At 42.6% G+C, this 27,500-nt stretch overlaps 1 protein-coding gene across 1 annotated transcript in view; it reads right to left on the reverse strand.

The window, feature by feature from the left end:
• Window positions 1–26,986, reverse strand: part of LOC135115331 (metabotropic glutamate receptor 6-like) — an 82,683-nt gene extending 55,697 nt beyond the window's left edge. Inside the window, 2 exon segments of the mRNA XM_064031974.1 lie at window positions 2,669–3,878; window positions 26,561–26,986. Of these exon segments, the coding sequence (XP_063888044.1) occupies window positions 2,669–3,134 (466 nt within the window). The 5' untranslated portion in view covers window positions 3,135–3,878; window positions 26,561–26,986.
• Window positions 26,987–27,500: the final 514 nt, after the last annotated feature.

Raw genomic sequence — 27,500 nt, forward strand, 5'->3', positions numbered from 1 at the left:
TGGTGGTGGTAGTGGTGGTACTAGTGGTGGTGGTACTGGTGGTGGTGGTGGTGGTACTGGTGGTGGTGGTAGTACATTTGCTCAGGTAAGGGTGCTAATGAGGGTCTCAGGTGAAGCAGTACCTGGCCATGGGTTCTTTTCCTCCACTGTCACCTTGTATAACCTCACCTTGTCTTGCTTAACCTAACGTGACAACCTAACCCAACTTTAACCAACCTAACGTGACAACCTAACCAACCTTTACCAATCTTATTTTACCTAACCTAACCTTTACCTATTTTACTAACCTAATCTAACCTTGCTTTATCTTACTAACTACACGTAACCTTACTTAATTAAAGTAACCTAACCTAATCTTACCTTATCTTAACCTGAACTAACTTAACCTAACGTAACCTTATCTAACCTAACCTTACCTGACTTTCTCCCTTCTCATCTTACCTGAAATTCTACACCTAGTCTCTCTCTCTCTCTCTCTCTCTCTCTCTCTCTCTCTCTCTCTCTCTCTCTCTCTCTCTCTCTCTGAATCTAATTTTTCTCTAAGCTTTTGTCTCTATTTAGTTTTTGCTTTCTTTCTTCGTGTTATCGTTAAAGTTTCTCAATCTATCTTCATTCTTCTCTCATCGCCATCTCTCTCTCTCTCTCTCTCTCTCTCTCTCTCTCTCTCTCTCTCTCTCTCTCTCTCTCTCTATGTCTCTCTCCGTTCTTCGTTCCTTCCTTCCTTCTCCCCTCTACATCTCCTAACGCACTTCCTCCTTCTCCTCCTCCTCCTCCTCCTTCTCTTCACACCTTGCATCCATAATCCTTCTTTCCTCCCTCCCTCTCTAATACCACCATCCCTTCCTCCTCTATCTCCACATCCTTGAAAAAAAAAAAAAAAAGATGGAGAGAGAAAGGGTTAGGTTCACCGGGCCGAAAACTTTCCAAGATAAAGAAAAGACAAGAGAGAGAGAGAGAGAGAGAGAGAGAGAGAGAGAGAGAGAGAGAGAGAGAGAGAGAGAGAGAGAGAGAGAGAGAGAGAGAGAGAGAGAGAGAGAGAGAGGGTGGCTGGCTGGTCAAGGGAAAACAAAATAAAACGCGGAAAAAAAGAAGGGCCTACTGAGATGCCAGTCCCAAAGAAAAAGTCAAAAGAATAATTCAGAAATGGAGAATACGTGTGTCTTGAAACCCTCCCCCCACTTCAAAGATACTGAATATACTCAATGCCTAAAGTCTTAATGAATGTTCGTATTCAGGTGTACATAAAAGATCAACTGATTTTATTTCATTTTCTGTTTGTGCGAGAGTAAATTCCCGGAAACTTTTAATGCTTTGAGGTCTTAAGGAATGACTGTACTTGCGTGTACTTAGAAGCTGAGAGAGAGAGAGAGAGAGAGAGAGAGAGAGAGAGAGAGAGAGAGAGAGAGAGAGAGAGAGAGAGAGAGAGAGAGAGAGAGAGAGAGATGGAAGGTGAAGGATACACGACAAACCCTACAGAAGGCAGTTCGTATGTAGGCACAGGGAACGAGAACAACAAGATGGGTGAAGCGAAGAGGTGAGGAGCTTACATGACTGAACGACGCTGAAGGAGGAGGAAGGAGAGAAAGAGAAAAATGGAAGGTAATAATTTTGTAGGCACAGGGAACGAGAACAACAAGATGGGTCAAGCGAGGGGGAGAGGAGCTTACATGACTGAACGACGCTGAAGGAGGGAAGGAAAAGGAAGGAGAGAAAGAGAGAGGAACGGAAGGTAATTCACAGGCGGAGGGAAAGAGAAGAAAAACGAGATGCGTCCAGCGAAGGAGAGAGGAAGTTAGATAACCGAGCGACGCATAGGTCAGATTGTAATAGATGATTTGAATACACCTGACGTAAAGTGAGAGGCGAAAAAAAAAAGGATAAAACATGTAAAATACGGCAGATTTTGTCCTTACGAGCTGGAAAATATTTTAGGTAAGTTCTGAAAGGAGAGAAAAAAAAAAAAACGCAAGTTAGAGAAAACTGAGATACAGGAAGTGAAAATGTGAGAGAACGAACAGTAAGGAGACTATTACAAGAAAGAGAAACCCTCGGAAAGTAGAAGGAACAGGAAACTCAGGGGGTAAAAGAATCAGTGCAAAAAGACACCGGGTTAAGAATAAGAAAGAAAACGAACACTCAGGAGATTATTGGAGAAAACGGGAAGTCATAGAAAGAATTGCTGAAAAGAGGACACTAATGGGGAAAAGAGCCACAGAAAACGAGAGAAAATGGATACGGGGAGGAAGAATGAGAGAAAACGGATACCTAGGAGGAGATAATTAGAGAAAAATAGGGTCATAGAGAGAATTAGAGCAAGGAGGATACTAATGGGGGAAAAATCTGAGAAAACGAGAGAAAATGGAAACTCGGAACAAGAAAAAAAAACGGGAAAAAGGAAACTCACAACAGAAAACAAAGAAAACGGACATCCAGAGAAAAAAAAAGGGAAAGAAAACACGCTAGCAGCAAGAAAAACGAAAGCGGACAATACGAGGAAGAAAAACGGAAAAAAAAAAAAACGGAAACTGGGACAAAAAAACAACAAAGAAAACCGGCATCAGGACAAGAAAAAGAGAAAAAACTGAGAAAAACGAACACTAGGAGCAAGAAAACAAAGAAAACGGTCACTCGCAGCAAGAAAACGAAGGAAAACGAACACCACACTTACCTTTAATGAAGTCGACGGCCTGTTCGAGTCCGTACGTGTCCTTATCGCAGTCGTCCAGGATGTGCGCGCCGAGCTTCACGCCTGGAATGAAGTCCACTTGATCGTTTATGAAGTCCAGCGTGTACAGCATCGCCTCCAGAGCTTGCACACCTCCCTGGGGCATAATCGGGCCGCAAACTACGTCATTATGTCTCTCATGCACCATCATTAACCCTCCGAGGATCAAGTCACCATCCATTGTTACCACTTTCCTATCTGGCCACGTTAGGTTCAGTCCTGCATGATTCTGCTTCGCTACACGTCTTGTTCTAAGTAGTGAGGACAGGCTACGTGTTGCGTCTACTGCTTGGGGGTCTAGGTCAATGCTGTAGGGCCTGGCAGCGGCTGTGAGGTGCAGAAGGAGGGTCAGGAGCAGGTGAAGGTGTGGCGTGACAAGCCAAGACAGGGAGGCGTGGATGGAAGGCATTGTTGTGGTGTCTTTGGTGGTGGTGAGGGGAAAGATAAAGGTTTGGAGTAGTTTATGTAGGTAGAGGAAGAGGGGATGGGTACTGGTGGTGGTGGTGGTGGTGGTGGTGGTGGTGGTGGTGTTTATATTAAGGTAAAAAGGTGGGTTTATGGAGGTGATGGGAAGGAGTGGTGGTGGTGTTCTTGGTGATGGTGGTGGTGAGAAAATAAGGAAAATAGTAATTTACGAAGGAGGAAAAAGGGGAAAAAGTGGTGGTGGTGGTGGTGGTGGTGAGAGGAAAATGAAGACAAGAGGAATTTTTGAACGAGGAGGAAGTAGGAAAGAGTAATGTTGGTGAAAAAAAAGAAAAAAAAAACAAAGAAAATTATGTACGAGGGAAAAAGAGAGAAGGAGCTGATGGTGCTGGTGGTGGTGGTGGTGAGAAGGAGATAAGAAAGAAAAGAGTAATTTATGAAGGAGGAGGACGGAGGAGAGAAAGAAAGAAGCGGCGGCGGCGGTAGTAACGGCGGCGGCGGTGGTGTTGGTGGTGGTGGTGGTGGTGGTGTGGTGGCGGTGGTGGTTATGACGATCGAGAACTTATGAAATCACATCTTGTCTTTTTGTCTCCCTGCTACTGACGGAGGCGGAGCGGGTCTTCCTGGGGGCGCTTAGACATCTACACCCCCGTCAGGAAGGTCTTCACGCGACACTCACTCTCTCTCCCCTCTCCTCTCTCCCGCCCTGCCTGCCTGCCGCCTCTCACTCCTGGAAAAAGAGAGAGAAAAGGTTAAAAGACAAAACGAGATAAAAAAAAAAATATATATATATAATAATCCACAGCAGTGTTGGTTGGGGAATGTTGCAACCTGACTGACCTTCCTATACCTCTCTCTCTCTCTCTCTCTCTCTCTCTCTCTCTCTCTCTCTCTCTCTCTCTCTCTCTCTCTCTCTCTCTCTCGCTCTCTGGTGCAACAAGGGAATGTCGCTTTAAGGCTTAAAAAACAAAAAAACATGATTTCCTATATTTCCTTTCGCGCTAGAGAGAGAGAGAGAGAGAGAGAGAGAGAGAGAGAGAGAGAGAGAGAGAGAGAGAGAGAGAGAGACCCATAAAAAGGACGTAAGCTGGAGCATTCTACTAAACACGAACGACTCTCTCTCTCTCTCTCTCTCTCTCTCTCTCTCTCTCTCTCTCTCTCTCTCTCTCTCTCTCTTCGATGCTACAGACATAACTGATAGAGAGAAGGAAGCGAGAATATTCAATCAACCTAAGGAATGTGAGAGAGAGTGGTGGATATAATGAGAAATAATATAACGCAAAGCAAAAGAGAGAGAGAGAGAGAGAGAGAGAGAGAGAGAGAGAGAGAGAGAGAGAGAGAGAGAGAGAGAGAGAGAGAGAGAGAGAGAGAGAGAGAGAGAGTTAGTAGACGAAGAGACAAAGAACAGGAAGATTTAAAAGAAGAGGGGGAAAAACATGCCAAGAGTAAGGAAGAAAAAGAGTAGTGAGAATTAAAGGGAGAGAATAAGAGAGGAAAAAGAAAAATACGGTGAAGAGAGATTGGTTGAAAGAAAGAAAGAGGAGCACACAAAGAGAGAGAGAGAGAGAGAGGGGAAAAGAGAAGAGAAGAGAGCGAGAGAGAGAGAGAGAACACACAGAGCTAAGTGGTAAAAAGAAAGAGGGGAATGAGTAAGAGGAGGAGAACAGGAGCCGCGTGAATGAAGGACGAGTCTAGGAACAAGAGAGGGCGCGCGTCAGGTTACTGGTGGCTGCAAGGGGAACACCAAAAACTGGGAGGAATATACAGAAGCGGAATGGATGCAGAGTCTCTGGAGAAAGGTAAATACTGCGGAGAGAGAGAGAGAGAGAGAGAGAGAGAGAGAGAGAGAGAGAGAGAGAGATTTTTAGTTCTTTTATTTCAAGGGAGAGGAAAGTTTGTGGTGATAAATTAATATGAATGAGATGTAGTAAGAAAATATTATAACAAAAAGGTAATGATAATTGTGGGAAAGTTTTAATGTATCTCATTTAACTTTTGTCTGTGTTTTTTTTTTTTTTTTTTCGGTTTCATTCCCGTTTGTAATGTATTTTATTCGCGTTTTTTTTTTAATGTTTTATTTATTTATTTTATTTTTTTCCCAGTGTTCATTGTTGCCTTAAGTGTTTTCTCGTACTTTTTTCCTGTTTGCGTTCCAGTGTTTGTTTGTTTGTTTGTTTGTTTGTTTGTTTGTTTGTTTGTTTCTTTCTTTCTGTCGATTTGGCGTCACTTTTTTTTATTGTTCGTTTCATATATTCGGTTTTTTTTTTTACTTTTCATTCTTTTTTTCTTTTTTTTTAACTATTATGTGTCACTTTTTCCCATTTTTACCATCGAGTTTGTTTTTCTTTGCCACTTTTCATTCCTGGTTTTGATTTTTTCTTCGTTTTTACTGTCCAGTTCATGTTTCTTTTCTTTTCTTCATTACACACATGTTCCTTCCTTTTATTTATATATTTTAAGGCATTTTACCTTACCTTTCCTATTACGGACTTTCATATTTTCCTTTTCTACAGTTTATTTTTTATCTCTACCCTTTATTTATTCATTTTTTTATCTAACCTGCCACGCTCTTTTTTTTTTTATCCCCCATATCATATTCCCAACACCATCCCCTGCCACACACACACACACACACACACACACACACACACAAGCTCCGCCACCCTGCCCATGTACCCGAGGCTGTCTCTCTATCTCTCTATCTCCCCTCACTTATCCTTCATGAATCTCTACTGACACCACTCTATTTAAACATTAATGCAATCACGCCTCCCCTCACCCCTCCTGGACCTCTCACGCTCCACCACGCAGCGCTGCACCTCCATCCCACACGAGGAAGGCTCAGAATATAGGAACGTAATAAGTACTGGTGCGAGAAGCCATCAAGGGTACACGTGGTAGTCCTTGTGCAAAACATTAATGTCTATTTCCATATGTTATCCTCCTCTATAAATCATTGGTGTCGTCTTCTTTTAAAGGTCCCTCTTAGTTCGGCAGCCTTAACGACCTGATGTATGCAGGCCAAAAGATGAAATGGAATAAACTTAGATAAAATGAGTAAATAAATAAATGAAGGAAAGATTGATAAATACGTCTGTAAAGTGAATGAAGTTAGTAAGAAAGTGGAAATTGTAAAACGCGAATGAATAAACAAACAAATAAATAAACAAATAAATAAATAAAAAAACACTGGTAAAATATAACAAACATTGAACAACACGAAGAAATATAAGAATAATGGCATTGCTACAGTTTCATTTACAATTTGGTTTCGTTATGTTGCGCAAGGTACAATATTTTTTTCCCACTCTCTCGACATTTTTTTCCCCCCTCTCTCGACATTTTTTTTCCCCTCCCCCTTGGCTGATCGGTGTATGGAGAGAGAGAGAGAGAGAGAGAGAGAGAGAGAGAGAGAGAGAGAGAGAGAGAGAGAGAGAGAGAGAGAGAGAGAGAGAGAGAGAGAGAGAAACAGTACGAGTAATAGAAAGAGGCTGACACACTGATAGCCTTAGGGATTTATAGTCATTTTGTGGGGGAAGGGAAGAATTGTTGAGTGGTTTATTGATTGTGTACGAAGTTATGTAGTGAGATAGACAGCTACGTATGGAGCATGAAGAATAACAAAGGAGATACATAGGGCAAAATGGAAACTTTTTTTTCGTTTCGTTTTTTTTTTTTTCCTCTCCCTGTGCAGTATTTCATAAATCCGCCAACGCCACGAGACCAGAAGTGCCCCATTACCATCACGCTGTTGTTAAATAAAGAACAAAAAAGTTTTCATGAATATTAATAAAAAAAAAGAGAAAAAAAAATTGTTGCGCAGATACAATGTGTGTGTGTGTGTGTGTGTGTGTGTGTGTGTGTGTGTGTGTGTGTGTGTGTGTGTTTGTACGTGATCGGTACAGGACGTCATATGCAAGAGGATGAAAAGGTTGCACATCAATTGAATGGCGCAGGAAGTGGTGGAAAAATAGAGAAAAAAAAAAGAAAAAAAAATGACGAAAGGGAAATTATATTGGAGCGAGAGAGAGAAAAAAAAAATTACGTTACCTACATACAGACAGAAAGGAAAAATGATTGTGGTAAATAAATGACCCAAGCAGATCAAAAGGAATGAAGAGTGAGTGATGGAAAATGTTGATGATGGAAAAAAAAAGAGGAGGGAAAAAATGGAGACAGGGTTAGTGGTGTGAGAGAGAACAATGGCATGAAATATGACGTAACGATTCACATTAAAGAGGTGAAGCATTACGAGAAAGAGAGAGAGGGAGAGAGGAAAAAACAAACAAACAAACAAACACACACACACACACTTCAAAACAATTACATTACGAAAAACAAAATTAACAAATAAAAACCAGAGCGGGAAGGAGGAGGAGGAGGAGGGGGAAGCCATTATGAAGCATACTCATCACAGAAGCCGAACAATTACGAAACATTGAAAGCACAAGCAGAGATTTACAGTGATGTACGTAGATGTATGTAGATGACTGTGATGACGCAATGAATTAAGCCAGTAATCAAAGTGACGCTGATACAAGAGGTGATGCAGGTAGAGGCGCTCATAACACAAGAGACGAATGATAACACACACACACACACACACACACACACACACACACACACACACACACACACACTTCCTACTCGAGGTAAACAGAGAGAGGATTAAACAAACAGGAGCAGGAAATGAAAACAAACACACACACACACACACAAACACACACAAAAAATATTCCATACACCGACCGAGACCATTCTCTCACCATTCCCTTCCCATCACCTCTTCCCTTTCCCTTCCCTTCCTCGGCCCTCGAGAAACACAATGCGAAGCCACAAGTAGTAATCTTTAATATATTTAGTGGAGGTGAAGCAAGGAACACACACACACACACACACACACACACACACACACACGATAATAACAGTAAGCCTAATATTTTATTTGGGCCTATAGCTTTTGTATTAGTAGTAGTAGCAGTAGTGTTGTAGTAGTAGTAGTAGTAGTAGTAGTAGTAGTAAAAGTAGTAATGAGATTTTGATTACGCATTTTCTCCTTCCCTTCTCTCTCTCTCTCTCTCTCTCTCTCTCTCTCTCTCTCTCTCTCTCTCTCTCTCTCTCTCTCTCTCTCTCTCTCTCTCTCTCTCAAGGAAAAGTTTAATCATTATGCATTATGTTAGTGAGGTTTCTTTCTGTTTATGTCTCTCCTCGGGGCCAAAAGTTTGCCTGCCACAGTAAGGTCATGGAAGGCTGCATCCCGCGCACCTTAATTAGATTACACTCCACCTGGCTTTCTTCCTCTTCTTCTTCTTCTTTCTCTTTTTCTCCTTTTCTTCTTCTTTCTCTTTTTTCCTTTTCTTCTTCTTCTTTACCTTCCCTTTTCCTTCTTTTCTTCTTCTCCTTACTCTCTCCTTTTCTTTGCTTCTTTCTCTTCTTCCTTTTTCACTTTCTTTTCTTATTTTTTTCTACTTTTTTCTTCTTCTTGTTATACTTTATTCCCTCGTCGTCGTTTCCGCGTCTTCATTCTTCTCTTCTTCCTTCTCTCCTCCTTTTGGTTAATCTTGCTCTGTTTAATTTTGTCCTCCTTCCTTCTCTTCCTTCTCCTCTTCCTTCTCCTCCTCCTCCTGCTCCTCCTCCACTTCTTCAACCTTTCCTTCCCCTGTTTATCGTTTTCATTCTCCTCCTCCTCCTCCTCCTCCTCCTCTTCCCCTTTCTCTTCTTCCTTCCTTCCTTCGTGTCCCTCTCCGCAAAATCTTTATTCCCAAACCCTCATTACTCTCTATTAGAAAACGAGCATAGAAAACGAGCGTCGGTCTCCCGCAACGCAAGACTTGGCACACAATATTCAGATTTTTTTTTAATGTAGAATTACGAAGTCGAGAAAATTTTACCGTAATGATTTTGAATTATTATTATTATTATTATTATTATTATTATTATTATTATTATTATTATTATTATTACTACTGAAGTGTTGTTGTTGTTGTTGTTGTTGTTGTTGTTGCCTTTCTTCGTTTTACTGAGAATATTAATAATTTCTGATGCTCTCGTCCTCTTCTTCCTCCTCCTTTTCCTCCTCCTCCTCCACCTCTCCCTCCTCCTCCCCCTCCCCCCAGCCTCTTCCTCTTATCTGTCCTCTCCATACTCTCCCTTTTGTTGTTTTCATTGCTTTTACCTCTCACTTCCTTCCTTTCTTCCTTCCTCCTCCTCCTCCTCATGGTCATTGTCTCAGTCCTCCTCCTCCTCCTCTTCTTCCTTTTATGGCTTCTCCGAGTACGTACACTATTTGGACTACCGCTTCTCCTCCTCGTCGTCCTCCTCCTCCTCCTCCTCCTCCTCCTCCTCCTCCTCCTCTTCCTTTATTGCTCCTAATACTCCTCCTCTTCCTCCTGTTTCTCGTGTTTTTTCCTTCTTCATTAGTGCCTTGTCTTACCTTAATTTTTTTCCTTCTTCACCTCCAAGTATCTCTCTCTCTCTCTCTCTCTCTCTCTCTCTCTCTCTCTCTCTCTCTCTCTCTCTCTCTCTCTCTCTCTCTCTCTCTCTCTCGTTTCTGTTTTTCTCTCGTAATCTTCCTTATCTTCTATTTTTCTTTCTCCTTCCTTCCTGTTCGTAATTAACTTGTCTTCTCTTCTCTCATCTCCCTTTTCTCCTTCTTCTCTCTTCTACCTTTCACCTATTTCGACTCTCTCTCTCTCTCTCTCTCTCTCTCTCTCTCTCTCTCTCTCTCTCTCTCTCTCTCTCTCTCTCTCTCTCCCCTATCAACCGCCATCTATTATTTTTAACCTCGCCTTCCATTCATCCTCTCCCGTTTCTCTCTCGTTTTCATTCTGCACTCCACCGCTTCTCTCCGCCTTTCCCGTAAACTGTTCTATTTTTTTTCCATCGCTCACTCCCTTGCTCTGCACCACCACCACCACCACCACCATCACCAATACACACACACGCGCTAGGCTTCAATACCAACAAGAACCATCGCCCCAGCTCCCGCCCCGCTGCCTCTGGGTACACGGGATGCAGGCTATTGTATTACCACCACCGCTGCTAGCATACACTACTCCGTATTCAGAAACGCTTTGCTCTCTCACCACGACTATTTTCAAAGGCCACAGAGACGATTAGCCGGGTTCTCAAGTGTGTTTTTCCTATTAATGATGTATAAATCTTGCTAAGCCGTCACTAATAAAACCGTAATGGTATTGTGGTGTCCTCCATTGATTAAGTTTGGTTAGATTTTATTGAGTATAAGAATGAGGTGGTTTAACGGTCATAAGAATAGCATTCACAGTAGTGGATGATGCAATAAGAGGGAATATACACAAAGACAAAACACAAACAAATGCGTAAATAAAAAAAAAAACAGGAATAAAAACATCAATTGAATAAAAAAAAAAGAGTGAACGAAGGGCCTAGGAAAAAGAAAGCTTGGGAAACAAAATAATAAAAAAAAAAATCAACAGAGAAAAAAAAGAAATCAGAAGAAAGTGAACGAACTCATTACAAACTATGATCAACAAAAGTAATAAAAAAAAATATCAATTAAAACAGAACAGAGTAAACTAAGAGTTAAAAAAAATAATACCAAGTTATGAAGGGATTTTTTTCGTCATCAACAGTGCAGCGGCAGTAGTAATTGTAGCAGTGACAATAATAGAGATGCCTGTCGTTGTCATTGTTGTTGTGTTCGTGTGCCCCAGCCGGAAACAGCAATTGGCGTGTTACTGTACAAAGGCCAGAGAACAATTGCAGTCATCAGGTTCCTTGTAAGCCTCCACCAGTCCCCTCATCAGCCCCGGCTCTGTACTGGCTCCGCTCTGGCTCTCACTTGGCGGCACTGGTGGTGGTGGTGGTGGTGGTAGTTAAGTTTGGAGAAAGGAAGACGGGCAGGAAACTGATGTGCAAATTGGTGTGTGTGTGTGTGTGTGTGTGTGTGTGTGTGTGTGTGTGTGTGTGTGTTACAACCCAAGGAACATCAAGAGAAGATAACACACGAAAGAGGGAAGGATATGCGACTACAAGAATGGCAGGAGGAGGAGGAGGAGGAGGAGGAGGAGGAGGAGGAGGAGGAGGAGGAGGAGGAGGAGAAGGAGGAGGAGGAGGAGGAGATGAAATGTTATACCTCAGGAATCCGAAAGCTCACGTTTTCTTTGAGATCTGGATGAAGAAAATGGGAAAAGGTTGAAAAGGTAGAGAGAGAGAGAGAGAGAGAGAGAGAGAGAGAGAGAGAGAGAGAGAGAGAGAGAGAGAGAGAGAGAGAGAGAGAGAGAGAGAGAGAATTACCGAGGCTTTCCACTAGATTGTGTTTCGCTGTTACTTCCCTGTCCCCGCCCACTCCCCCCCCCCTCTCTCTCTCTCTCTCTCTCTCTCTCTCTCTCTCTCTCTCTCTCTCTCTCTCTCTCTCTCTCTCTCTCTGTCACGCTTGTCTGTTTCCGAGCCTCGCCCTGCTTCGTGTAATATTTCATTTGTTCAACATGTCAAGCCGAATTATTCTCTCTCTCTCTCTCTCTCTCTCTCTCTCTCTCTCTCTCTCTCTCTCTCTCTCTCTCTCTCTCTGAACAACCGAGCAGAAAGATAAATAGAATCCTGGTCTCTGTTTCACTGCTACACACACACACACACACACACACACACACGCACACACACCCCTCGTGTCTCACTTTCATTCTTTATCTCGAATGAACTCATCTGTGAAAAGGAAAATTAGAGAGAAGAAAAAGAATATGATTAAATTGTACCAAAGTAATTATCACAAAGGGGAGAGAGAGAGAGAGAGAGAGAGAGAGAGAGAGAGAGAGAGAGAGAGAGAGAGAGAGAGAGAGAGAGAGAGAGAATTATCATCTTGTGAAGTAAGATTATCTAGTTTTCTTAAAAAAAAAATTATTTCCTCCTCCTCCTCTTTCTCCTCTTCCTCTGTCTCCCCTCTTTCTCTATGCCCTCCTCTTCCTCCTCTTCACCTGTCTCCTCATCCTCTTTCTCTATCTCCTCATCCTCTTTCCCTCTCTCCTCCTCTTTCTCTTCCTCTTATCTTCTTCTCGTCCTTCCCCTTCCTCTATCTCCTCCTCCTCCTTGTCTATCTCCTCTTAATCCTCTTTATCTGCTCCTCCTCCTCCTCCTCCTCCTCCTCCTTCTCTTTCTCCATCTCCTCCTACTCCTCTACCTCCTCCTCCTTCTCCTCTTCTTCTTGTAACACCACCACCACCACGACCAGCACCTCCACCACCACGACCACCACCTCCACCATCACCACCACCACCACCACCTCCACCACCTAGTCACGTGAGAGGTAGGAGGGTCATAAGCCGGGGGCGTGACAAGGAGACGAGAGGAGGAAGGCAAGTGGGAGACGAGGAGACAATGGCAATGAGAATGGAGGGGAGAGAGAGAGAGAGAGAGAGAGAGAGAGAGAGAGAGAGAGAGAGAGAGAGAGAGAGAGAGAGAGAGAGAGAGAGAGAGAGAGAGAGAGAGAGAGAGAGAGAGAGAGAGAGAGAGAGAGAGAGAGAGAGAGAGAGAGAGAGAGAGAGAAATGATGGGAGAAGAGGCATAAAGAAGAGAGAATAAAGAAGAGACAGTAATGAGAGGAGAGGAGGAGAAGTGAGAAGAGGAAGAAGATAAAAAAGAGACAAAGTGAAGAGAGGAGAGATAACGGAATAGAATAAAGAAAAAGGAGGATTAAGAGAATAGAGGAAGAGAATAAACAGACAGAAAGGATGAGGAAAGGAAGTGATATAATTAAGAAGAAAATAGAGAGAAAGAGAGAGAGAGAGAAGAGCAAGAGAAGATGAGAATTTTCTGTACCTGGCTAAATAAAGAGAGAGAGAGAGAGAGAGAGAGAGAGAGAGAGAGAGAGAGAGAGAGAGAGAGAGAGAGAGAGAGAGAGAGAGAAAAAAAACTTTACCTTGAATGTCTAAAAATCGAGATGGAAACTTAAATTCATTGGTTTTCATTATTTTTTTTTTGTTTCCAGCTCCTTCCTATTATCGAGCCATTATCACCTTGCTCTCCTCCCCCTCTTCTTCTTCTTCTTCTTCTCCTCCTCCTCCTCCTCCTCCTCCTCCTCCTCCTCCTCTTCCTCCTCCTACTCTTCGTGTTTCTAATCTCCTTCTCATTCACTTTCTCCTCTTTTTTTTACTTTCCTTACATTTCTATCGTGTATATATGCTTTAATCTCTCTCTCTCTCTCTCTCTCTCTCTCTCTCTCTCTCTCTCTCTCTCTCTCTCTCTCTCTCTCTCTCTCTCTCTCTCTCTGTAGGGTCATTATCGTAACGCACTTTCCTCCTCCTCCTCCTCCTTCTCCTCACTTTCACAGTCTCGTCCGGATGAAAATGTTATTAAAAGACTTCATTCTAATCTTACCAATGTCAAAAGTTCCTGAAAATTATTATGCACTGAAACTTCTGCTGAAATATTATTGTAGTGTGGCGGAGACAAGGCAGAGGGAGGGAATGCACAATACAGGGATCATTATTGGTATTACTACTACTACTACTACTACTACTACTACTACTACTACTACTACTACTACTACTACTGCTGCTGCTGCTGCTACTGAGACTGACATAATCCAAACGTCATTGCTGTTATTGCTACTACTACTACTATTACTACTACTACTACTCCAACTACTACTATTACTACTACTACTACCACTACTAAGCCCCTTTTTTGTTGCCGTTACATGAAAAAGGTACTACTACTACTACTACTACTACTACTACTACTAGGCCCCTTTTTTGTTGCCATTACATGAAAAAGGTACTACTACTACTACTACTACTACTACTACTACTGCTACTACTACTACTACTACTACTACTACCACAGATACTTATAGAAATAATTTAAGTTGACGCAAAAAAAAAAGCAGTTTGACAGTTATTCTCTCTCTCTCTCTCTCTCTCTCTCTCTCTCTCTCTCTCTCTCTCTCTCTCTCTCTCTCTCTCTACCACCACCACCGCTAATAAAACTAGATGTAGACAAATTCAAGGCCATAAATGGAAAGTCCTTAGGCCCAAACGAAATCAAGGACCAGTTAGGCCTAATGTCAACAAAGAGCCTAATATATCATCTGTGTGTGCGTGTATGTGTGTGTTAAGGTGGATGGTTAACCTCACAAGATTAATGAGAAGTCTAAATTGGAGATCTTACAATAATGTGTGGAATGATCATCTAGGAGGAGGGGGAAGAAGAGGAGGAGGAGGAGGAGGAGGAGGAGGAGGAGGAGGAGGAGGAGGAGGAGGAGGAGGAGGAGGAGGAGGAGGAGGAGGACGATTGCTTATTGTATCCTCACGACAGCACATCTAACAACTTCAAAGGAGGAGGAAGAAGAGGAAGAGGAAGAGGAAGAGGAGGAGGAAGAGGAGGAAGGGGAAGTCGAGGAGGAGGAGGCGTGGTTGAGTGCTTAATAGCTATTTAGTCACCCTCAAGATGCAACGCTTAAGCTTCCGGGGACTGAAAGGTAAGGAAGAAGACACTTACTCTCTCTCCCTCTCCCTCTCCTTCCTCTCCCTTCCTTCCTTCCTCCCCTCTCACTGTCCTGTCCTCCCTTTTTCTTTTTTTTTGTTTCCCTTTCTCGGTGTGTTTCTCTCTCTTCTGTCTTTTTTCCAGTCTTTATCTTTCTCTCTTCTTTCTTTATCTTTTTTTTTCTTTCTCTGCTTTCCATTTCAGGTCACTTTATTTTCTTCCTTCCTTCTTTCCTTCCTTTCTCTGTCGCTGCCTCCCTTTCTCCTCTCCCAGCCCCATTTCTCTTTCTATTTTTTTTCCTTCTTTCATTCTCAGCATTCCGTTCCAACCCATCGCTTCCTTCTTTTTTTTTTCATTCCTTTTCTTTCTCTGTTTCCTGAGTCTTGACACTGATGCAGACTCTCTCTCTCTCTCTCTCTCTCTCTCTCTCTCTCTCTCTCTCTCTCGCTGTGTCATCCCTAACAAGGCACACCGGCTCACCTGTCATCAAGGTGAGATGGACACGGACAGGCATGTTTCAATTACAAGGTTTTACGGAGGAATATTTTTTAGCATGTATAAAACTGTACGAGTATCTGTGTTATTTAGTTTACTGACAAAAGAACACAGATAACAGAAACGAACATATCTGAGGCTCTGAATTCCGTTGAAACAGCTGCGCGAGAGAGGGATAGGTTATGTACAGGTGTTATTGAGGTGCTCAGGTGCGCCACACTCAATCACAAGGGTTGGTGTTCGGTAGGTACGTACAGTCACCCTTCCCAGGCCTTGCTATATGGAGTAAGATGGCCAGTTGTTTGCTCCGCCGCCTGTACGTTCCCTGTCACACCTGCCCTGTGCCCATTTTAACCCTTCCTTGCCATGGTCAAAAGTGTGAAAGAAAAAGTTTGCAAGGACGGAGAGAAACGGAAGGATACCAAGTTATTTTTGCTTCCTCGAGGCTGGGAGCTATTTAAAAGACAAGTGCAAAAATAAGGGTCGATAAATGTACAGATAATGATGGGAAAAATCGTCGAGCAGTGAAAAGGGTTACGGCTGGGTGAACCTAGGAGCGGGCATCGTACCAGAGAAATCCCAGCCGTAACCAGGGACCATATTCTGAAACACTGCGAGCACCTCCACCACTTTCAAAAGACTGGTTGACGTGACGCTGGCTTTTAAGAGTGTTTTTTTACGGTTCTAGTGAGGAATTAAGGATATTTTTTTATATTAATAGGAGAAACGCTCTTGAAAACACGGCTAATCATCTCTGTGGCCTTTGAAAATAGTCGTGGTGAGAGAGCAAAGCGTTTGTGAATACAGGCGCAGGATTCAAACCAGAGTCATGCTTTGTAGTCACGCGTGCTGCTGCTCACTGCTTGGAAAACTTAACTACATATTTCTTTTATAGTGGTGTTATCAATGAAGTCAACAACACGGCAAAGGTTAGCATGGGGCGCCTTTCAAGAATATTTAGACGCTTTCTTCAGCGCACCTTGTTAATACATTGAGTGGAACGCTTCTGCACACAACACGATAAACCAGCACTTGTTAACTTTTCATTTGCCGAGTCTCACTGTCTCCTTGTGTCCTCAGCAGCCGGTCACCACTACAGCCACCTCTCACCTCTCCCTCATGCCTCACCGCCGCCAGTACATTCCCACACTCAATACAGTAATACAATTTTTGTTTAGCCTTTATGCTTTTTGATCTTCCCTGTTGGGATAAGCACTTCAATGGGCACTTTTCGTTTTATTTATTATTTTTTTTTACCTTGGCCAGTACCCCTCTTGCATGAAATATAATAATAATAATAATAATAATAAAAGGTCCAGGTGTTACTGTGCTCTAATTTATCACCTGCCGAGTCTTAATGTTATCGGTCACCTCATGTTCTCACCACTACAGTCACCCCTCCCTCCCTCCCTCACGCCCCACCACCAGCCCCTCACCTCACTCATTAATACTGGCAGTCATTTGTTCCCCGTCCCGAGGCGCCGTGATCCAATTTCTGCTTTCATACTTTTTTTTTTCTCCCGCTCCGAAAAAAAACGAACGTGTGACTAAATGAAAAATTGTTTCGTTCGTCACTCACTTGTGTGGACGAGTGGCGTGTTGCGGCGCGTAGGGAAAAGAGGAGTACCTGGCTCGTCTGTGTCCACTGTCAATGTTTTGTATTCACTGTCTGTCTGTCTGTATTCATGTTTGTATTCACTGTATATCTGTATTCATGTATGTATTCTGTCTGTATTCATGTTTGTACTCACTGTATATCTGTATTCATGTATGTATTCTGTCTGTATTCATGTTTGTATTCACTGTATATCTGTATTCATATATGTATTCTGTCTGTATTCTTGTTTGTATTGACTGTGTCTGTATTCACTGCTCCTGTCTGTATTCACGTCTATATTCACTGACAAACTTACATTTTGTCTCTCCAATGGCACTGTACCTATATTCCGCCAGGTCAGGTAGGAGAGGAAAGCAAGAAGGAGCGAGGTCACGTGCTTGTCCTAGGTCATTCGGCAGGCACCGCTCGTTTGTCCTGAGCACGACACAAGGAGTGGTGCCGCAGAAACACGCACGCTGTCCCTCTTTTGTTATCATTACCACCACTTCCCCCCACTGCCCTCGTTACCTTCCTGCCTCCCTCAATACTCAATACTCCTCAGTCTCGCCACCCACTCGCCACCCCGCCGTTACTGTTCCTTCTGGAGGCTAGAGAGAATGAGGGAAGCAGGGAAACAACGGTGGAGATGAGTAATTAGGGAGGAGGGAAAGAAGAGGAAGGGTAGAAGGGAGGATGGGGATGTGTATGGAGGAGGGAGAAAGGAAAGGGGAAGAGGAAAAGGAGGAAGGAAGAGAAAATGAAGTTATGAATAGAAAGAAGATGTAAGATAAATTTTACAAAGATGAGGAAGTTGGGGAAGAAAAAAAAAGAAAAAAAGAGTAAATAGGGAGGAGAAAGAGGAGAGGTAAGAAAGGAAGAGGGAGAGAGAAAAAAAAAGTAAAGCTATGAATAGAAAGAAGACGCAAGATAGATGTGGAAAGACGGAGAAGGGTGAAGAACGAATAGAGTTTCATGGCACTCTCCTCCTCCTCCTCCTCCTCCTCCCATCGACGTGCAAAGGTGAGAGGCGAAGGTTAGAGAGTGATAGGACAAGGCGCAGCGGAGGAAGCGAGGGAGGGAAGGGCAGGTGTCAAAGAGGGATTGCTGTGTTTGAAAGTCTCGCGTGCCTCACACCAGCCACTCCTCGCCTCCTCGCTGCACACACTGGGCGAGGCTGTGGGGAGGCTAAATTGATGTTGGTATGTACAATAGGAGTATAAATATTTGTGTTTGTGTGTTTCTGTATCTGTGTCTCTGTGTCTCTTTCTGTCTGTGTTTCTTTACCTCTCTCTCTGTCTCTTTCTTTTTCGTGCTCAACTTGCCTGAAATGAAGCGTTATCGTTTTACAGAATGTGATTGAAATTTACGGCAAAATTTTTGGTAAACTATTCGTCAGTTTCAATTATCATGAAATATGGAAATACCAATTCCACCGCACTGAACAAAAAAAATATTTTCAATCATACTCGTTCACTAATTGCCCTCCTCCCCCCCCTTCCCCCCGCCACACACACAAACACACACACACACACACACACACACACACACACACACTGATTTTTTGCTTGACCTGAAATTAAACAAATGAAAACAAAATCAAAACAAAAGTTGCAAGCGATTGATGGTGGTGGTAGAGGAGGAGGAGGAGGAGGAGGAGGTAGTTGTAGTGATGGTGGTTGTGGTGGTGGTGGTGGTGACTTGACAGAGCTGCTGCCAAGACTGTCCACTCCCGCCCTGAACTCTGAGGTAAACAGACAAACACCCTGCCAGCAACCCCTCCAGGACTGCACCTCAAGGAACACAAAAACCCGCTGCAGCAAGACTAAACTTTCCTCGTGCATTACTTGTCCGAGGTAAAACACACACACACACACACACACACACGCACACACACAACACCTGAACACCACACACACAACACCACAACACCTCAACACCACACACTGTACAGTCGAGGCTTGAAAGTAATTACCATCTGAAAAAAAAAGAAAAAAAAGTATCAGAAAACCACACACAAAAATAAAAGTAGCAACGAAAAAGAGAGAAAAAATACACGTTTCAATTAAGATTCGAAACGGGTGAGCCGGTGCCAGGTAGGTAAATTACAAGCGAACTGTATCACCGCCCTGCCCTGCCCTGCACTACCCGCCCCTATACCTGCCTAATTAAAACAGTCTTACACACATTTGAAGTCTTAGGGATTACTTAGTTGCTTCGCTTCTTTTCCTTTCCTTCAAATTTTTTTTTTTTTTTATTTAGGGAAACTTTTGCTCAGGGGCGATTGGTCATTAGCAAAACTCACCACGCCATTCAACAGAGTCCCTAGTCTCGAAGCTTCAATACTCGGGGGTTCATCAGCCAACAGTCCTCAAACACCGCCGTTTGAAACAATTTATTTCATCTATTTTATCATTTATTTAATCACGTATACAGAGTGATTCAAAATGCTACCGACAACATTACAGGGCGCGGTCCTGACTTGACACTGAACACATTACCACATTAACGATTTCCCAAAATAAAACGTTAATTGCTGGCGTGAAATAGTTACGCAGCCAAATCCAGAACTGTGACCGAACGATCGAACACTTCAAATCGACTCACGAATTCACCCTGTAATTCTGACAGTATGTAATTTTGAATCACCGTATATATTTTCACGTTCCTGTCCCAAAGTTCCAGTAAGCAATTCTGCAGCGTGTCTGTGTGGATGCCTCGATAATCTTCCTGTTCTATTCTTCACGGAGGCTTGGGTGGTGAGAGCGCAGGCAGGTTTAAGATTAGGCGCGCACGAACACCTGCAGTCTCGCGCCACCTTTGCAGTGCAGGACAACGCAGCGGGAGATACAAAAGCATATTATGATACAAACCAAAGACACTCGTGAGCGATGCTCCTTTTATTATTTGTTTTTTTTCTTTGATTTGATTGATCTATTTTTATGATTTTATTCACTTATATTTTGGAAAGGTGATGAAGTGAGGGGAGTTTTTATTTTTTACAGAGAGGAAGAGTTTGAAGACCAATATGGACAATGTCAGGTATAAAACATTCCTTGTAACACGTTTTTCATTTATACGCCAGGCCGGCCAGCCAGTCAGTCAGGCAGTCAGTCAGCCAGTCAGTCAGCCAGTCAGGCAGTCAGTCAGCCAGTCAGTTAGTCAGTCAGGCAGTGAGTCAGTCAGCCAGCCAGCCAGTCAGTCAGTCAGTCAGTCAGTCGCGGGGTGCTAACAAAAATCATTCATGCACGCGCTGCTCCACCTCACCCACCCTCACCCACACCCCGCCCAGCACCTCACTCCCCCCACCCGCGCCTCACCCATGGAAACACAAACACAAACACAAATCAAACAAATACAAAACCACACAAGCACGCGCCAATCACCCACTGACCAACGGAGGCAACGAGCTGAAAGAGAGAAAACAAAATTAAAGTTACAGGTCGGTCCAGACTCAGCCGTAGTCACGGGTGCCTCTTATGTCTAAATTACCTTACTGAAATATTCATAGCCAAGGATTACCCGGGAGAACCGTTGGAACTGACCCTCGCCCGCCACTCCAGCTGCCTGAAGCACGTAGCCCTCAGACACACACACACACACAGGCGACCCTCTGATCACGCTGCCAAGTTCTAACCCTAAACTTCATCCCTTTCCGTGCAATGTCTCTCCACCTCTCCATCTCTCCCTTAACCCATTCCTTCCTTCCTTCTCTCGTACATTTCCTGACAAAACAAAAGGCAAGGGAACTAAAACCCTTTAATAACCAATAAAAAAAAAAAAGCCACTTCTTTGCAAATTCAAGAACTCAGGGGGAACGAAACATTGGAAACAGGACCAAGCATTACTCTCTGACCAACACCGTCACTGGTGGTTATGGCGCAGGCTGACAGGTGGCAGGAAATACAACACGTGTCAGGGTGTATCAGGGCGAGGGAAACCTGTGAGAAATGTCCCCATCAGAACCAAGCCCAAGCTGCTTCTGACGGGCCATCACCGCTCTCCTTTGATCGGTGACTGTGGAAAATTGAGGCAAACGAGTGAGTGGTGCCTTAAGGGGAGACGAGGAGGTGATGGTAATGAGAAGTAAAGATAAGGAAACAGTGACCGAAAGGGGAGACTATGAAAAGGTGGTAATAATGAGATAAGGGAAAAGAAAAAAAAAAAAAAAAAGAAAGGAAATAGTGACTTAAGGGAGACAAGAGGAGGTAGTATTGAGAGATAACGAAACAGGAAAAAGGTGTATTCTCCCTCTCCACCCTCCCCTATCCCCCCTCCCCCCCCCTCTCTCTCTCTCTCTCTCTCTCTCTCTCTCTGCCGCCTTAACGAGCGTAATCAAAGAGGACTGGATAGTGTTGAGGGGGCGAGGAGAAGAAAATATTGTGTTCTTTCAGTGTTTTGACTTGTGTTGTTGACTTGCGCATAAAGGAAGGAGAGGAAAGTAAGAGATGGAAAGAGAGCGGAAAAATTAAAGGTAAGGACACACGAGAAATCATGCAATTTTCCTAACATAATAAATAAGAAGGTAAATATATTTGATTTAGTTTCTCGTCTTCTACTTCTTCTTATTCTTATTTTCCCTCCTTTTCCTCACTTGAATTTTTTGATGTTACATGTCTCAGGTGAATCTCAAAATCTTTCCCTCTCTCTCTCTAGATTCGTATTTTGAAACGCTTTGCTCTCTCACCGCGACTATTTTCAAAGGCCACAGAGATGACTAGCCGGGTTCTCAAGACTTTTACAGGAGAAACAATCTTGTCAACCAGTAACTAGAACCATCAAATCACCCCTGAAAACCCGTGCAACTATAAATACAGCCTTTGGAATGTAGTGGAGGTGCGGCGCAGAAGTGTTTCACAATATGGGTTCCCTAAATGTGTCACCCCTCCCTGCCCCACCCGCCGCTGGTGAGGGAAAAGTGATGTTGTACTTGGAAATATCGAGAAATTGCCTTATTGATTGCAGAGTGATTAAAGGTCGTAAGTCTGGATTCTGGGAAGGCATGGAGCTGTGACCGGGTTGGCGAGACAAATTAAAACTGTATCTGTCTGTCTGTCTGTGTCTGTCTGTTTGTCTGTCCGTCTGTCCGTCTGGCATATTACTCATTCTTTCTCTTTCATTTCATCCCCGGTTTCCATTGCCCTCCTTTAATCCCTGGCTCTCTGACTGATTCTCTCTCTCTCTCTCTCTCTCTCTCTCTCTCTCTCTCTCTCTCTCTCTCTCTCTCTCTCTCACGAACACCTACATCCAATCTTGCCCTAACTTTCCCCTTCCCTCTCATTCATGTCCTCTAATTATTCCCCCTCCTCTCTCTCCCCTCTCCCATCATCTCGCCTTCACCATTTCTCCTCCAACACACCCACACACCCACGCTCAGTCAACACCAGTCCTTTCCTTGTCTTCCCTAATACATCTACCCGTCATCTGCTCCTTATCTTGATACACATGACCCCCAACTCTAGTCTTCGGGCCATTTCAGACACCCCTGCGCTACTTTCAAAAGCCTCTAGTTAAAGTGCCATGGGTTTTCAAGGGTGTTTTTATGAGAAATTAATGATGTTTCTTTGTTACTGACAGGGGAAGCAGTCTTGAAAACCCGGCTAATCTTCTCTGTGACCTTTGAAAATAGTCGTGGTGAGAGAGTCAAGCGTATCCTGCCTAGAGAACTATTCAGGAGACTCGTGAAGTGAGAGAAGTGAGGTGCAAAAAGTGAGGGGCGTGAAGGTGTATAAAAAAAAAATAGTGAAGGTGCAAAATTTGAGAGAAGTGAATGTGCAAAAAGTGAGGCGTGAAGGTGCAAAAAAAAAAAAGTGAAGATGCAAAAAAAAAAAAGAAAAGGAAAAAGAAAAAGAGAAGAAGGTGCAAAAAGTGAGAGGAGAGAGAGATAAGGTGCAAAAAGTGAGAGGAGAGAGAGAAATAAAATGCAAAAAGTGAGAGGAGAGAGAGAGATAAGGTGCAAAAAGTGAGAGGAGAGAGAGATAAGATGCAAAAAGTGAGAGGAGAGAGAGATAAGGTGCAAAAAGTGAGAGGAGAGAGGGATAAGATACAAAAAGTGAGAGGAGAGAGAGATAAGGTGCAAAAAGTATGAGAAATGAAGGCGCAAAAAAGTGAGAGAAATCAGAGAACCACTTATTGTCCCCCAGTGAAAGGGTTCAGGTTGACGGATGCCATAATAGTGAAAGACGGAAAACTTAACCCTTTCACTGGTAGTCGATCTTTCCCACAATCATAAACAACCTTTAAAAGACATACATATATTTTTTTGGCACTGCACTCTTAAAAAAAAAAAAAACATACTTCTGTAACTTAGCAAAGAGTAAACTAACCTCACATTCATTTTTTCCCCTTTTATGACCATCCAAACAATTCATCACAGTGATCGAAACGTTAACAAAAGACGATGAAAGCAGCAAAAGGGTTAAACATCGTTAGTCAGTAAGCTGCACGCATCCCAGCCATTAGTGTATGAAAGATGAAAACTTGAGTCTCCCTCCGACGATTAAGGTCAAGTTATCGCTAACATACTGTGCTGCCTGCGCCCTGTAGTCCCCGCCCCTGTAGTCCCCGCCCCTGTAGTCTTAATTACGGGAAGTGATAATTATTTTGTTACTGCCTCTGTACGCAACTTTATTTATGCTTATGTTAAGTTAGGAGTGATGGTGGTGCGAGATGCTTGGCAGTTGTGTTCTCTCTCTCTCTCTCTCTCTCTCTCTCTCTCTCTCTCTCTCTCTGTACGCTACTTTATTCCTGCTTATGTCAAGTTAGGAATGATGGAGGCGTTGGGTACTCGGCAGTTCTCTCTCTCTCTCTCTCTCTCTCTCTCTCTCTCTCTCTCTCTCTCTCTCTCTCTCTCTCTCTCTCTCTCTCTCTCTTTCCTTTGTTATGATAATTACTCTTAATACGCGCCAATATCAGTTAGTCATTATTTGTTATTTATATGTAATCGATTCCTCTTCATATGCATGTGTCTTTCTCGCTGATTATTTTGGTAATTATATTCATTCCTGTTGTTATATATAATTAATCAATTTACTTCAGTGCATCTCTATTTTGGTTATGATGATGATGATGATGATGATGATGATGATGATAATTACATTTATTCCCGGTGGCAGTATCGGTGTTAATAATTTTATCTATTACTTATATATGATCAGTTCACTTGTGCGCCTCTATTTCGCTTTTGTTATGTTGTTAATTACATTTATTTCTCGCGGCAATGGCTCGTTTATTTGTTATTTACGTGTAGTCGACTTTTTTTCTATGTATCTATTTTGTTTTGTAATTATTTCATCCACAATTACATTTATTCCTCGTGGCAATATTTTATTTGTTATTTAATTGTAATACTTTTTTTCTTCTGTGCTTTTATTTTGTTTTGTAATAATTTCGTCGACAGTTACCTTCATTCCTCGTGGCATTACTTTATCTATTACTTATATATAATCCATTCACTTGTCTGCACCTATTTTTCTTTTATGTTGCTAATTACACTCATTCCCGTGGCGACATCGTTATCTTATCAATTACTTTTGCTTCAATTTCCTCGTATGCATATATTTTGCTTTCATTACGTTCATTTGCTAATTACTTTTATTCCTTGACCATGGCGGCGTCTGTCTTTTTTGTCTCCTTTTTTGTCTCTTTTTTTCCGCACGATTAGTCTGTCCGCCATTCGATCCCAAGCTTTAATTAGCGTGGGAATTACTGGCTTTTTCCGCACCTGCCAATACTCAATTACTTAGAGGAAAGCAATTAGTGCGTCACTCAGTCGCCAGGAACGTGATCTGAACACTCATAAAAATTGTGAAGTAAGAATGTATAATGTGTGTCGAAATGTATTGACTTATTTATTTATTTATTTTTTTTCGTGAGCTGTTTAGACTTTAATATTGAATTACCTGGACGAAAGCTATTATTCCATCGCTCACTCGCTAGAAACGTGACCTGCAAAACTGGTAAAAAAAAAAAAAATGCGAAGAATGTTGTACAGTGTGTGTCTAAAATGTATTGACTTTTTTTTAATTTTCGTGAAATATTTATATTTTAATACTGAATCGCCGTCTGTAAAGTGTATCCAGCTTTTTCAGTAAAGTTCGATGATGATTCACAGTTTTTATTATTACTATTATTATTATTATTATTATTATTATTATTATTATTATTATTATTTTATTTTATTTTATTTATTTTATTTAATTTTTAATTTTAATTTTAATTTTTTTTTATTTATTTATTTTTTTTACAGTAAGCTACATATAAAAGTCTCGTGATAATTCAAGAGACAGCTATCTTCCAACATTTGATTTTTCCATTTGACTTCACTACGGGCGCTGGCATTCAATTGGGATTTTTTTTTTATATATATATATATATTTTTTATTTAAATTTTCTATTGCTCTTGGCCAATTGCCCTCTTACGAAAAAAAAAAAAAGAAATACATACACACTACTTTTCTTCTTTTATAGTATACAATTTTTTAAGCGCTTAGATAATCAAGTCATTTCTTCTTTTTGAATCCAAGATAATTAAAACACTGTACATTTTTCCTGGCTAACGAATTTTAAAACCGAAATATGAAACATTAACTTTTTTTTTTTTGTAGGTTACTTTTATAACTTCAACATAATTAAAACACTACCTTTTCCTTCACCTTGCCTCTCACAACCAGGTAAACCCCGAGCCGCCCCCCAGGCAACACACACACACACACACACACACACACACACACACACACACACACACACACAAATTAAATATGACAAAAAAATACATTAATGATTAAATTAAAAAAAAGAGGAAATAAAAAAGAAGACCAGATGAATATAGATAAAAAGGACAACGAATGCAAGAAAAAAAAGGCTGATTAGAACGAACAAGGAAAAGAAAAGAGGAAAAAACGGAAACATCAGAGAGAGAGAGAGAGAGAGAGAGAGAGAGAGAGAGAGAGAGAGAGAGAGAGAGAGAGAGAGAGAGAGAGAGAGAGAAATAATAAGATTCTAGTTACGAATAGCACTGGATAACAAAGGCAGGAATACAACACAACAAAATAACAAAGACGACAACAAAAGACACACCAATCGCCACCAACAATGACACACAGACTTACCAAACAAAGACAAAACAATAACAAGCTGCAACAAAACACGCACCTTTCATCACCCTGACTACTACGCCTAACAGCACCCTTACTTACACAACCAGGTAATGAAGCCAATTAACTACAACACCCCTAGAAGGAAAAAAGAAACATTAAATACGTGTTTGAAGCTCCGAAACTTTGAATTCAAGGCTCTAGTGATGTTTTACTCATTAGAAACTTCAAAGGGCTACTATTACAACAACCACCACCACCTTCCTACTGATAGTGATGGTTTACTCATTAGAAACTTCAAAGGGCTACTATTACAACCACCACCACCACCTTCCTACTGACACAGGGTAGTACAACATGCTGTCTCCATTCACCAAACACGAGGCGCAGAAGGGAGGAGAGGGAAGGACAGACTGGTTATGACGCAGGATTACGATATATTGAACACATGGAGATGCACAACCATAGGAGGAGGAGGAGAAGGAGGAATAACATTACAAGGAGGAGAAACAGGAAGAGAAGAAACAGGAGAAGAGAGAGGAGGAATATAACTGGGAACAGAAGGAACAAGAGAAGGTAACAAAAACACAACAGGTCACTCCACACCTTCCTCCCTCCCCCCCTCCCTCTCTCTCTCTCTCTCTCTCTCTCTCTCTCTCTCTCTCTCTCTCTCCACACACAGAACAAGTCATCACGAACCGAGTATCCGACATACACTTCCCTTCTGTCTGTCCTCATAACTCAACCAGCACAAGTTACCCCATTACTTACCCTGAAGGGCCCCCCTAAGTAGCCGGCTGCATTAATCCTTCAAACTTGGCTCAATACTGCAGATGCTGCCGGCCTCGCAACACAAGAATCCGTATCACAGTGTTTCACAAAGTCGCTCTACTGAAAACACTCGCGCACGCAAAATTATTTCTCTGGGTTGTGTGGCTTGTAAGGGCGTGGATGTCTGTTTCTCTGTCTGTCCACGCCCATATAGACATCACGTGGGGTCAGTGCAGGGGCGTCAAGCACTAGGAGAGGGGAAGGACTAGGGGCGTTCAAGTTTCCTGAAGGGGCGAGGACGAGGAGGAGCAGGAGGTGGGCGAAGAAGTACCGTCCCCCTCGAGACCTCGACACAAACTGAGGCTTGCACGTGAAAGCGAGCCAACCAGTCTCTCTCAACCACCTGCGCGCACCTCCAAACCTTCCCCTCACTCTCCTCCCCTCTCTCTCTCTCTCTCTCTCTCTCTCTCTCTCTCTCTCTCTCTCTCTCTCTCTCTCTCTCACTTCCCTATACAATTTTGACAGTTAAAGGGACGGCGCCGTGGCATGTCTCCTCTCCTCTCACTCCTCGTTTAGTTAATCACTCACTCAGTTTTCAGATTGTGTTACAGAGACAAGCGTACTGTGTTGCATTGAGGGCTTGACTACAGATTCTCTCTCTCTCTCTCTCTCTCTCTCTCTCTCTCTCTCTCTCTCTCTCTCTCTCTCTCTCTCTCTCTGCCACTGTGTTCTTCTTTTAACTATTTCCTCTTCTTCCTCCTCCGACGGGTGTCCTGAGGTAAAGCTAAGGTCTTCTGCATCCGTTTTTTTTTGTCTAACACACACACACACACACACACACTATAATAGTCTCTCTCTCTCTCTCTCTCTCTCTCTCTCTCTCTCTCTCTCTCTCTCTCTCTCTCTCTCTCTCTCTCTAATGTGGAAAGAAAAGTATCCT

Source organism: Scylla paramamosain, chromosome 29 (genome assembly GCF_035594125.1).
Source record: "Scylla paramamosain isolate STU-SP2022 chromosome 29, ASM3559412v1, whole genome shotgun sequence".
Taxonomy (NCBI): Eukaryota; Metazoa; Arthropoda; class Malacostraca; order Decapoda; family Portunidae; genus Scylla; species Scylla paramamosain.